At 37.5% G+C, this 12,002-nt stretch overlaps 2 protein-coding genes across 2 annotated transcripts; both read left to right on the top strand.

Annotated features, from left to right (window-relative positions):
* Positions 1-514: 514 nt before the first annotated feature.
* On the top strand, positions 515-2,541 carry LOC137711012 (uncharacterized). The gene is made up of 5 exons (XM_068450207.2): positions 515-1,009; positions 1,124-1,222; positions 1,316-1,357; positions 1,458-1,587; positions 2,186-2,541. The coding sequence occupies exons 1-5, from the start codon at positions 527-529 to the stop codon at positions 2,362-2,364; spliced, it is 933 nt and encodes a 310-aa protein (XP_068306308.2). The 5' UTR covers positions 515-526; the 3' UTR covers positions 2,365-2,541.
* A 162-nt stretch (positions 2,542-2,703) lies between these two features.
* Positions 2,704-8,417, top strand: LOC137707900 (pyridoxine/pyridoxamine 5'-phosphate oxidase 1, chloroplastic). The gene is made up of 14 exons (XM_068446844.2): positions 2,704-3,229; positions 3,328-3,525; positions 3,631-3,669; positions 4,003-4,170; positions 4,278-4,383; positions 4,899-5,062; positions 5,211-5,453; positions 5,555-5,643; positions 5,855-5,905; positions 6,016-6,106; positions 6,334-6,438; positions 7,492-7,562; positions 7,783-7,878; positions 8,117-8,417. The coding sequence occupies exons 1-14, from the start codon at positions 3,089-3,091 to the stop codon at positions 8,181-8,183; spliced, it is 1,629 nt and encodes a 542-aa protein (XP_068302945.2). The 5' UTR covers positions 2,704-3,088; the 3' UTR covers positions 8,184-8,417.
* The last annotated feature ends 3,585 nt before the right edge of the window (positions 8,418-12,002 follow it).

Raw genomic sequence — 12,002 nt, 5'->3', positions numbered from 1 at the left:
TCAATTGGAAGACGAGCTCTATTATGCCGTCATCGCCTAAAGATTGTTTTTGGAGCATGTTGATTAGAGATTGATTAATGTCGATAAGAAATTAAATAAGATAACAAGTATCACAATTCACAAATCACAAATGAAATAAAATTTTGATTACAAATTATATTGTATACATAAATTTTGAAATCTAAACTATTGCACCTCACAATATAGCAAAAAAGAAAAAAATTTAAAGGGCTAAAGCCGTTTAGTAGGCCAAAATTGCCCCTAGCCATGTCATGGTTTGTGCAACTAGTAAACGACCATGCCGTTGGTTCTATGGACGGGATTGTAAAAATTAGACAACTATAGGGTTCAAAATGTAAAAATGAACTTTAGTTTATGAGTACTTCCATGGAAATCCAACCAAATATTAAGGACCATTTAATAATTTTAAGTTCATCCTTTTCAGTGGCACACATGGGAGAGCGGGCATGTAGTTTTTGGCCACGCGGGGTCAAATCAAAGCTTTTGCGTTCTCTGTCCCTTGACGATGACGTCATCTGGCACATCAAACACCGTGGTCGTTCACATTGAATTTGACCGAGGGAGATTTCCACCCGACGTCGTCAATGTCAAAACTGCCCTCCAACCTGCTCCTTTTAAATCCAGCCAAATTCCACACGCATTCCATCCCTCCTCCCACACTACCGGAGCTGCCGAGAAGAACAACAAAAGCCTCGTCGACCGGTCGGAATATTCTTCCTCTCCTTATTATCTCCGAAAAACAGCAGAAAACATGGGGAGCCAAGGAAGCGGAGAAGGCGGCGGGTGTTCGAGGAAGCCCAGGTTTCTGTGCCTCCATGGGTTCCGAACGAGCGGGGAAATAATGAGGAAGCAAGTGGGCAAGTGGCCGGAATCGGTGCTCGAGAAGCTCGACATGGTTTATCTCGATGGGCCCTTTCCGGCCCAAGGTAAATCCGACGTCGACGGCATTTTCGATCCTCCTTATTACGAGTGGTTCCAATTCAACCAGGTAAAAAACAAAAATTCAGATCCCAGATTCTTGTTCTGCCTTTTTTTTTCTTTTTTTTTTTTTCTTTTAATCTTTTTGTGGAATATAATTTTTTGTTTTTATTTTTTTTTACAGGAATTTTCAGCGTACACGAACTTTGATAAGTGTCTGGAATACATAGAAGATTACATGATTAAACAGGGACCGTTCGACGGCCTTGTTGGTTTTTCCCAGGTATTTATTTTATTAACGCTTTTAGCCACTTGAGCTATAAGTCGGTTATAATTTACAGTAATGTATTAAGTAGGTATTGATGAATCAATGCAGGGAGCAATACTGTCGGCGGGGCTGCCGGGGCTGCAAGCGAAGGTAGATAGAAAAGAAGCAAATAATTCAAGTTTTTAATATAATTTAAAGAAATGAAAGGTGACGAGGGAATTGTGGCGGTGTCGTTTTGGTTTGGTTGCAGGGTGTGGCATTGACTAAAGTTCCCAAAATTAAATTCCTGATAATAATCGGAGGGGCGAAATTCAAGTCACCGGCGGTGGCTGAGGATGCTTATTCGTGTCCTATTCAGTGCCCATCCCTTCACTTTTTAGGTATATTTCGTTTCATTTATTTGCTCAATTTTCGAATGCACAAATAACTTTTGTTAGGTACAAAATCAATCAACGGTTCAAATTCGTTCGAATTTATTGGTTTGATGGGTTTTATATTGTAGGACCTGTTTTAATTAATTATCTAGAATCGGTTAGGCGTGTGGACCCGGATTTTATTAATTTGTCAATTCTTATATTTTATAGGACTTATTTCAATTAACGGTTCAAAATCGTTGGCTTATGCGTACGGTTTTAATTAGTTGGTTGACTGGGTGTGAGTGTGACACATTTCGTTACCCAACAATTAACAGGAGTAACATATTATTGCAAAACGTGGCCAAATTTGTAATGTTATTAAATGAATTTAATTAGTTGGTTGGTCGCATTTTCCGTTTCCATTGTTTCCCTTCATTTATGGGTTCTACATTGTAGGACACTGACTTGTTCTAATCAACGATCCAAAATCATCCGTTAACGTGGACGGTCTATCCTCCACTCGAGAGAATCGCATAGTTAAACCTACTTAATATCTAAAATCATCTACGGCCTTAAGGTGTTCGTCTGTGGATTATTTACGAGTGTGTTATATGTGTTGCAGGGGAGATGGATTTCTTGAAGCCGTACGGGCTTCAACTGTTGGAACACTGTGTAGATGCTTCGGTGATTCATCATCCAAAAGGCCACACTGTTCCGAGACTTGACGAAAAGGGTTTGGATACGATGATGAACTTCATCGACAAGATTCAGAACATATTGGCGGGGAAAGACCAACAGTGACAATAATGTCTTAATCTTTGCAGCAAAACAAAGTCCTACGTATTTTTGTGGATATTATATATTGATTTTAAGCCAAATTAGTTTCTACGTAGAATGTGTGTTATAATTTTTTTGGAAGTGTATCATTGGAGTATCCCCATTTACAATTTATCTCAAATGACCCAATATGTTATAATATGTCATGTTTTGACTCTAAAATTACACAACTATAACTAAGAACTCAATATTCAGGCCACCAACGCTAAAAGAAACACTATAATTTCACAATTACAAACTTTCCAGTAATACAATATAATTGCTTAGCTACAAATAATTGAAATCTAACTGACATAAAAGATTACGTTCACAAGAACTAAAAGACACTGTAGGAAAAATCTCATCACTATGATGATCTTGCAATCGTTGACAAAAAGCATGAAATGTCGAACTTACTATTTATAAGTCCTTTAAAATTACAACATTCAAGGATTCGAGTTTGAGCAACCACTAGGAGGAAAGAAGTAAGAGGGATTGTCGCTGATCCAAGGGGCAAAAGCAAGGGTTTGTTTTAAGATATTAGGTTATTTCCGTTAACTATGTGTCATTTCAGAGATGTTGTGCCCCTAAAACCCGACACTCGCACGCACACTCTCTCCTCTCACCAGCAAGAGCTTGAAGAAGAAGTGGTTGAAGTTCTGCCAAGAAAACAAGCTTTGCTCGCAGGCGCGGTCGCGGTTGCAGTCCAATGTTGTCATTGGCACGCAAAACCAGAATAATGACACGTGTCATCTTCCTAACCCAATTTGGGTTAGTTACCCAATCACTCACTTCCAATCCCATTTCGAACGCTTCCACCTCTTTCTACAACCCTCTCTCCAATGTTTCCGTAAGCTTCTTACTTCTCTGTCTCTGTCTCTCTGTCTCTCTGTCTCTCTCTAGAACCAACAATTCAGTAAATTTATATCTGTATCGTTAAATTTCCAGGCCTTTCTTCAACCAGTGCTGAGCCCTGCAATTCATGCGTTTTGTTCGAACCCCAGCAGCGCAGCGGGAGTTGGGTCTGTAGGCGCAGTACCCAGCATGCAGAATCCGGAGGATATATCCTACCTGACGCAGCGTGAAGCTGCTGAGATCGATGAGATCCTCATGGGTCCTCTCGGCTTCAGCGTCGACCAGTTAATGGTCAGTCACTCTCCCTTTTCCTTTTTAAAGTAATTTTTGTATGATGGGTTGGGTTCATAGTCATTTACTGACAATCCCAATTCTGGGTTTTTGTTAATTTTGTAGGAATTGGCTGGTTTGAGCGTGGCCACTTCCATTGCAGAGGTAAAGCTTTTCACTTTCCTAGCAGTTTTCAATGTATTTTGTGATTAATTGAATGTGAACTCATTGTTTTCGGATATTCGTATGCCTCTTGTTTTTGGGCTTTCTGCACTATTTTGATTGTTCGTATTGTTGTTGATGATCATGTACATTTACCCAGCCGAACTGTGATCGTTAATTTACTTATTTACTTTCTGTTGAGAGATGCAATGAGATTATTTCATCCGGGTATTCTGCAACGCTCCTAGGTGCAAAAAAATGTTCATTCAGGAGTGACTGAGGAACTGCATTTGGGTTATATGGTGCTTCATATTTGTTTCTTAATATATTTGGCAGGTCTATAAACCAAGTGAGTATAATCGAGTCCTTGTGATTTGTGGCCCTGGAAACAATGGTGGTGATGGTCTCGTGGCTGCTCGTCACCTGTATCACCTTGGTTATAAGCTGTCTGTTTGTTATCCAAAGCGTACTGCTAAGCCTCTTTATGCTGGTCTTGTTACGCAAGTATGGAATACAACTCAAAGTTAAAAAACTCTTGAATGTGGGATTATATTATAGATACATGTATATATGGGGGCTGTTGGATTTGTCTCATAATGATTATTTTGCAGCTGGAATCACTGTCAGTCCCCTTCATCTCAGTGGAAGATCTGCCGTTGGACTTGTCAAAGGACTTTGACATTATTGTAGATGCAATGTTCGGTTTCTCATTCCATGGTAATTACTACTTTTTTCATTTTAGGCAAATTGACGTTTCTCTATGTAGCGTGGATGCCAATACAATTTTGTTGATACAATCACTCTGATTCTCCTTCAATTGTTGTCTAAGTATAAGAACTGACATGATAAGTCGGAAATACTTTACATCCTTAACATTCTAAACATATGAACAGTGGAACCTAAGATTACATTGCCCTGCTCTCTGGCAAGATAATGTCTGGGTTGTTATTTCTATCCTAAATTGTCATAGAAAATACCAAATTTGCTCAACTACATAGGAACCTAAGATTAAATCTGACTGCTCAATTTTCTCAGATAAGCCATAGTCCTTCGACAAAATCTCAACTCAACAAATGATTTATCAGTCTTTGCTCCTTTTTATTTATGCAGGACCCTGACATCTAACCACTCAATAATTATCATCCTGATTAGAGATTCTTAACTTGATGTTGTGGTTTATTTTTGGCTGGGTTATATGATATCTCTAACTGCAATACTTTGTAATACTTCAGGTTCCCCAAGGCCTCCCTTTGATAACCTGATCCAAAAGCTTGTTTGTGTAAATAAATATGATCAAACTCGCGAAAAGTCTTCTGTTATTGTCTCCGTAGATATTCCATCTGGGTGGCATGTTGAAAGGGGTGGTGGTGTCGAAGGCATCAAGCCTGACATGTTGGTATGGTTTAGTAGCTCTCAACCTAGTCTTAGCTACAAATGATTGCACTTTGCGATTTGTCTTTAAAATTTATATCTATTTATATGTACATGTGTATTTCTTTATATACAATAAGCCATCCTGTTGATGCAAACTTGCTACTTTCCAGGTTTCTCTGACTGCTCCAAAGTTCTGTGCAAAGAAATTTTTTGGTCCACACCATTTTCTGGGTGGTAGATTTGTCCCACCATCTATTGCCGATAAATATAAGCTTCGCCTTCCACCATATCCAGGCACTTCTATGTGTGTCCGTATTGGAAGGCCCCCACAAGTTGATATATCAGCTCTAAGAGAGAACTATAGTTCTCCTGAGTTTCTTGAGGAACAGGTGGAGGCTGACCCCTTTGATCAGGTACAGGTTCAGTGTCTTAAGTCTAGCTGGTTTCAATTATGTCAGATTTAGTTGCAAAAGGTGCCCCTCATTTTTACAGTAAGCCCTTAATTATTTTACAGTTCCGCAAATGGTTCGACGATGTAGTGGCTGCTGGATTGAGGGAACCAAATGCTATGGCATTGTCAACGGCTACCAAGAATGGAAAAATGTAATATCTGTTTCCTATGTTACTATGTCTCATCTATCAATAGTAACTTATGTTTCATATGTGCTTACATGTTATACATGGCTATTTTATTGCTTTCACCATAGTCCCTAAAGTTTTGTTCTCTGCATTTTTTGTTTTGGATATTAAAATGATTTTTCTCATGCATGTATTATAACCTGTTATAGTTAACATAGATTAGTTTCTTCTACAGCTCATCCCGAATGGTATTGCTCAAAGGATTTGATAAGAACGGTTTTGTCTGGTTAGTATGCATCTGTTATTATTGAGGCTGTACATATATCAACAAGGCAGATTATATTATTAATGAAAATGCTTATAATATTCTTAATTCAATGGTATTAATTTGTGCAGGTACACAAACTATGAAAGTCGAAAGGCACATGAATTGTCTGAAAATCCTCGTGCATCTCTTCTTTTCTACTGGGATGGCCTGAATCGGCAGGTAAACTCTGTTTTTCACTTTGTGGCTAATGCTTTTAGAATACGGAGCCTATAGTGCTTGTATGCATAGGTCAACCTACTTTTGTTTTGGCCTTACATTGGTTTGTACTTTGTAGCTTTCTAATAAATATTTTAGCGATTGACATAAAGAAAAACTGGATGAGGGATTGCTGTTTTGATGATCTGCTTGTATGAAGATTGTCTCATAACACCATCTTTGGCTTACAGGTGAGAGTGGAAGGGTCTGTGCAGAAAGTTTCTGATGAGGAATCTGATCAATACTTCCATAGCCGTCCGCGAGGCAGTCAGATTGGAGCAATAGTTAGCGAGCAGGTTTGTCTCACTCGATCTTCTCTTATATTAATGAATTCACTACTCTTGATAAGACACGTTCTTTCTCGATTGCCGCATAAATTTTATATAGATTTTGAAGGCTCGCAAAATTTCCTCGAGAATCAGTGGCAAGTTATATGTGATAAAGTTTTAATTGATAATATGGGAAGTAATTTCCTCGCACCTATTATCTACCCCTACATACCCTGTATATTTCTGGCCCTTGGATTGAATGAATTAAGGGAGAGTCAAGGGACATAAATAATTAGGAAGATAGACCCTATCGTAAATAAATTAGGAATTAAACCATTGTGGTGGGAACTGTTAGGAATTGTGCCCCAAATTATAATTTTTGTTAAGTCGTCGTCGATATGCTCCCCGTGAGTCTCACATACAAGGCTAAATTAGTCACTTTCCATCTGTTAACGCATTCCACCTCTTTCTGTTTCACATTGGCAAAACGGAGAACTCTCATTTCGCCTCCACTGCTAACCCACATCTCACAGACTTGCAGGCATGTAAAACGATTTTGGCTGCAAATTTTGTCTCTCTGCTGCTGCTCTCTTTATGTTTCTTTGATTTCCTTTTGGGTAGGAGAAATTTGAGTTCAAAACCAAAACATAATTAGGTGGCAATTCTTCCAACTGAATTCATTAATACCCAAAACAAAGAAAGAAAGAAACCCAATTCATCAAATGATCCAAACAATTCAAATTGTAAAGTAACTTCTTTCACTGAGACTCTTCTGTAGGTTTCTTCATTTTTTGTTTTCCATTTTCCAATATAAATTTACCTTACATTATCAAACCAAATTAGTGTAATTGCACGGCCAGTGGTAGATTAGTTGTTTGGTGGAATTTTAAACCTATCAGCAAGACTATATTATAAAATTACTTGAATAGTAGGAAAGATTACTCAATTTATGGGAAGTAAAAGGTGAAAGATTTACGGTTTGATTATTATTCGTACTATTATTCCATTTTCTCTCTCCATTTTACTGATACTATTAATTTTCTCTAAGGAATATAAACAATTGGTATATTCTTATTCCAGAGCACTGTTGTTCCCGGAAGGCATGTTCTGTATGACCAATACAAAGAACTAGAAGAAAAATTCTCTGATGGGTAAGTAATACAGATATCTAATAGCTTTATGCAATTTTCAGTTATAATTGTGCTTGCTCCAGTCCCCTATCACCATCTTATGTGCCGCGTGGATCATAGGTGCTGCTGTTTGCAATAAGTTTAGATTCCTGTCCGAACAACCTAAAAATAGATTGGAAACTAATTTGCATTCTATGTATGTACTCTGAAATTAGATTCCACTTGTTTTTTCTTGGTGCAGAAGTTTAATTCCAAAACCTAAAAACTGGGGAGGATACAGACTTAAGCCAGAGCTGTTTGAGTTTTGGCAAGGCCAAAAATCTCGTTTGCATGACAGGTGGTTTCTATCCACTTTATGATGGCTCGTTCTTTTTCCATTTGTTTTGCTTGAGTGTCGACAGATAGCCTGTAACAAATGCATGGAGCAGTTATGGGCTGACAAAGGAATTACAAAAAGAATTTGTCTTAGCTCTGTTTTAAATAATGATGTGATGGAACAAGAGTTAACTATATTGATGTGCTACTGAAAGGAACAGAACATAGCTCAAATTTTTCATGTTTTTTCTTCTTGATAGGCTGCGATATTCTCCTGAAGAGATCAATGGACAACAAGTGTGGAAAATTGAGCGGTTGGCGCCATGACAACTACTGTCATCATCTTCATTGTGAAGTTCCATCATTCAGGGTATTGTATATTACATAATTACTACCCCTGTTAGTTTATTATTGTTCTCCTTATATTAGAAACCAACATGAACGCTTGAATATATTAAACATGAAACTTGGGTTGGAGAATTGTTTGCCAACGGAGTATAGCTTGTCAGTTGTCACTTGCAATGCAAAATCCATATGCAATTGAATCTTTTTGGATTGTTATACCATGCTTTAGCATAGTGCTTCCCTTGATAGTGAAATAGATTTGTTACGGGGTCAGTATCGAAATTGGTGTCAAAATCTTTGAGATTATGTCATTGCTTTGGCAGCCATTTAGTGTCAAAACGGCCACCCAATTGCAAACTTTCTTTGTAACAATGAATATGATTGGAAGAAACAGCTCAGTTTATGGTCTTCAGATAATCCCTAAATCTTCCAGTCCTAGCTAAAGTTCATGTTTCCTCCTGATAGTCTTTCGTCTAGCGCCTTAAACCAAAGTATTGTGTACTACTTGTTCTACATGTAAACTTTGGATCAGTTTAAGCCGTAGCTCAACTTTTTGTTCCTTTTACATGAAAATTAAAGGGCCGATCCTGCACTTGAATGCAGGAACGGTATCCGAATGCTTGGTGGAACCCTTTTTTTTTTTCCATATAAAGGAGGCCAAAGGGGAAAGAAGAGATTCGAACTTAAGTATAGGGTAAATTGTCACTGTCATCGGAGTTACTGGAACTGTGAGCTCTCGCGCAAGTTGGTGGACTACGTCCACCATGTCTTATGTAGCAATTCTAGGATAAGGCAAGCATGGGCGGCGACAGAAACTGTGAGAGAGTTTCAACTTCCGTTGTCTCCTCACAAAAGTTTGTCGAGGCTTACATGTGGTGGCCATCATTGGACACGGCCACCCTTCATGCGGGCTTGGCCGCATTTCTGTGGTAGGAGTTCGAAGTGTGACAGTTTGTCGCATGCAAAGATAGAAATTGCTTTTGTTAGTGGATCAAAAAGTTGTACTGTTTTCATAATTGGCTAACAAATATTTTGCCCTTGATATCTACAAGTACACAGTCTGGTTAAATTGGAGTCTTAATCTTTCTAGCTTCAGTTTGCACGTTGGAACTGCATAATTAATACAATTGTTGCAAGCGGTCGATAGCCCTGGTGGTTAGGGCCTTCCTCTTCAACCTACCGCTTCTCAAGCTCAATCTAGCCGTCTCATCTTAATGTAGTTTAGAATCAGAATATCACCATTATTAAAAAAAACTTCTTTTTGCTCCTCCGAAATTTTAAAACCCTTCTTAAAATCCCAAACTTTTTATTTGTTTTATGTTTGTTTAACGCATGCTTCTTCTCAATTATTTAATTACTCTTGCTTTTCAAAAGTTGGAGACTTATTTGGCAGAAACTTTTATGGGTACATGAATGTAACATGAAATAGTGGACAATGAATTATTGAGACATTTCCAAGCGTAAACACTTTAAAAATGCTTTAAAGCTTCCTGCCTTTAATTTGTAGGCCTTTTCTTCATTATATTCCTTAGATTTTAGGGTGGTGGTAGTAGTAGTAGTGTGATCATTATTCATGACCAAATCGGGATCCACCGTGAAAAAATTTCAAAAAAGAAACTCAAACTCAAAATTCTTTTCAAGGTTCTTTTGACCAGCTGAAAAAACTGAAGCCTGACGCTTCTTTATCTTTCAAATGCCAATTTGATGGAAGGTGACCACCCCACTCACCATTTCTTTTCTAATATGTACCGGCGTAGAGTATGCACTAGAATAACATTTGTTAGATCCAACTATCCATTGTTCTTGTGCACGTTATAGACCGAAGCAAAACAGGATTTTTCGCTGTCGTGTATATACATTCAACGAATGCAAAACTAACTGTTCAAGGGTGATGTTATCCGTGCTTTTATATCTCACACATCCTTTGTTAAATTATGTCATTTGATCTTCTTTAATTTGTTCGATCTCACGATCAGAATTTGAGAGGAATTTTTGTAGAATGTAAAAGGAGGTGTGGATATCACCACTAGTATCAAAGGTGATTATGACTCCAGAGACAATTTGCCCTTAGTCCAACCCAAAAACAAAAAGGAGACTATGCTGCAACCGGTTGTATACACAAGAGGATATATCTTGGAAACAAAAGGTTTATCGTTCATGTGGCATGTTACACATCGCCAAAATATGAGAAAGATCCTAAAGAAGTGGAGGTAGGGAAATATTTAAAAAGCATTCTAGAGGAGAAATGATTAGAAGATTCCCTCCCTCTCTCTTTCAAATCATGCATCTAAAAAGGCCTGGGCCTCATCTAATATATTCCACAAGTTGGCAAATCTATCTCGTCAAACTCATCGAACGGCCCTTTGAAAAGTTTAATTAAGGCTACAAGATAGATCTATTTGAAGACCATTTGACCCCACGAGAACGTCACTGTTAATGATCCCATGGGCAAGAGAGAAACTGTCTTGCAATTAATATGTTGTTTTAGTGGCAATACCGAAGACATACATGATAGTATTCAAATAGTATATCAATCGTTCCATTAAACGGTTGTCGCGCAGTGTTAGCAGTTGTAAGAGAGAATCCCTCCTCAAGTGACCCATTTATGTTGATCCAATTGGTCCATTTGCAATGCCAGTGGCCACGTCCTTAACCAGTTGATTGGAATTCGAATTGCCGAGAATGATAATTGTGTGTAAGCAAGCACCTATGGGATATGGATAATCCCTTTTATCTAGTTGGGAATTTTTATAAACTTTATGAAGCGTTTTTTAAGCATTTTTCAGTGCCTTTTGGGGCAAAAAGAATTGTTTTAGGCCATGTTTGATTGAGGAACATGGGAAACGATTCCATAAATTATTTTCCGCGTACAAAATGAAACACGAAAAGAGATTAGAAATGTATTATATAATGAATAGAAGACATGTATGATGACTTGTAAACGACTTATTTCAAGTAGTTATTTCCAAATCTCTCTCACATGTTTTTGTAATGTTGAATGCTCATGAAGGACATTTCTAATCTCCTCTGTCTAACATTTTATAGTACATGCCATACTGTATTGGCCTCAATCCCTTAAGAATCCCCCCCCCCAAACATAGTCTTTAGTGTGTTCTTTAAAACATCTATCTCTCATTTGTTATTTTTAAAAAAGATGTTAGCCAAATCAATATGCAAGCACTTGTATTTTGAAGAGTTTTTGCTATATGCTTCTAAGAATTGTTATTAGACAAAAGTGAATCAATCAACAATGGCCAATCTTGTTTTTAGAGAAGCTAAAAATGCTTTCTAACAATTGAAAGTGCTTATGTTACATTTGACTGTAAAAACTTAAATGTGCCTATGGTCATAAAAAGTGTTTTCTTTCATGAATAACTTGGATTTTCAATAAAAAAAATTTGACGTATTCTTAATAAAAGAACTTCAAGTAGAAGCACTTGTGAATAAAAGTGTTTCCTATGCTAATCCCGAACAACCTCTAAGTCTTAATATGAACTCACTCTTAGTTTGGTGGTATTTCTTCTTTGAACTGTAAAAAAAAAATTATCTAAATTGAAACCCCTCCTCCCCTTTTGATAAAAAAAATTATATTGGAGCCTTGAACACAAGTATTATAATAATTTCACTACATATTTATACCACATTTTCAAACTTAGTAAGATTTACCGCAGTAAAAATTAATGAGAATTGAATGGTTTTTATGATTAATATATGGAAAGCCAAATAGAATCCAGATGGATGGTAGTGGCCAATAGCTTAAATCATGATTGATGGGTTGTGGATTTTGTGGATTTTATGGAT

This window comes from Pyrus communis, chromosome 15 (genome assembly GCF_041283825.1).
Source record: "Pyrus communis isolate YQ-2024b chromosome 15, ASM4128382v1, whole genome shotgun sequence".
NCBI classification, from domain to species: Eukaryota; Viridiplantae; Streptophyta; class Magnoliopsida; order Rosales; family Rosaceae; genus Pyrus; species Pyrus communis.
Note: the sequence above shows the minus strand (reverse complement) of the source record. Positions and strands in the feature narration are given on the sequence as shown.

Coding starts and splice junctions, on each gene's coding strand:
- LOC137707900 (XM_068446844.2), top strand. CDS start 3,089: ATGTTGTCATTGGCACGCAAAACCAGAATAATGACACGTGTCATCTTC. Junction 3,230..3,327: donor ACCCTCTCTCCAATGTTTCC/GTAAGCTTCTTA, acceptor TTAAATTTCCAG/GCCTTTCTTCAACCAGTGCT. Junction 4,171..4,277: donor ATGCTGGTCTTGTTACGCAA/GTATGGAATACA, acceptor ATTATTTTGCAG/CTGGAATCACTGTCAGTCCC.
- LOC137711012 (XM_068450207.2), top strand. CDS start 527: ATGACGTCATCTGGCACATCAAACACCGTGGTCGTTCACATTGAATTT. Junction 1,010..1,123: donor AGTGGTTCCAATTCAACCAG/GTAAAAAACAAA, acceptor TTTTTTTTACAG/GAATTTTCAGCGTACACGAA. Junction 1,588..2,185: donor CCCATCCCTTCACTTTTTAG/GTATATTTCGTT, acceptor TATGTGTTGCAG/GGGAGATGGATTTCTTGAAG.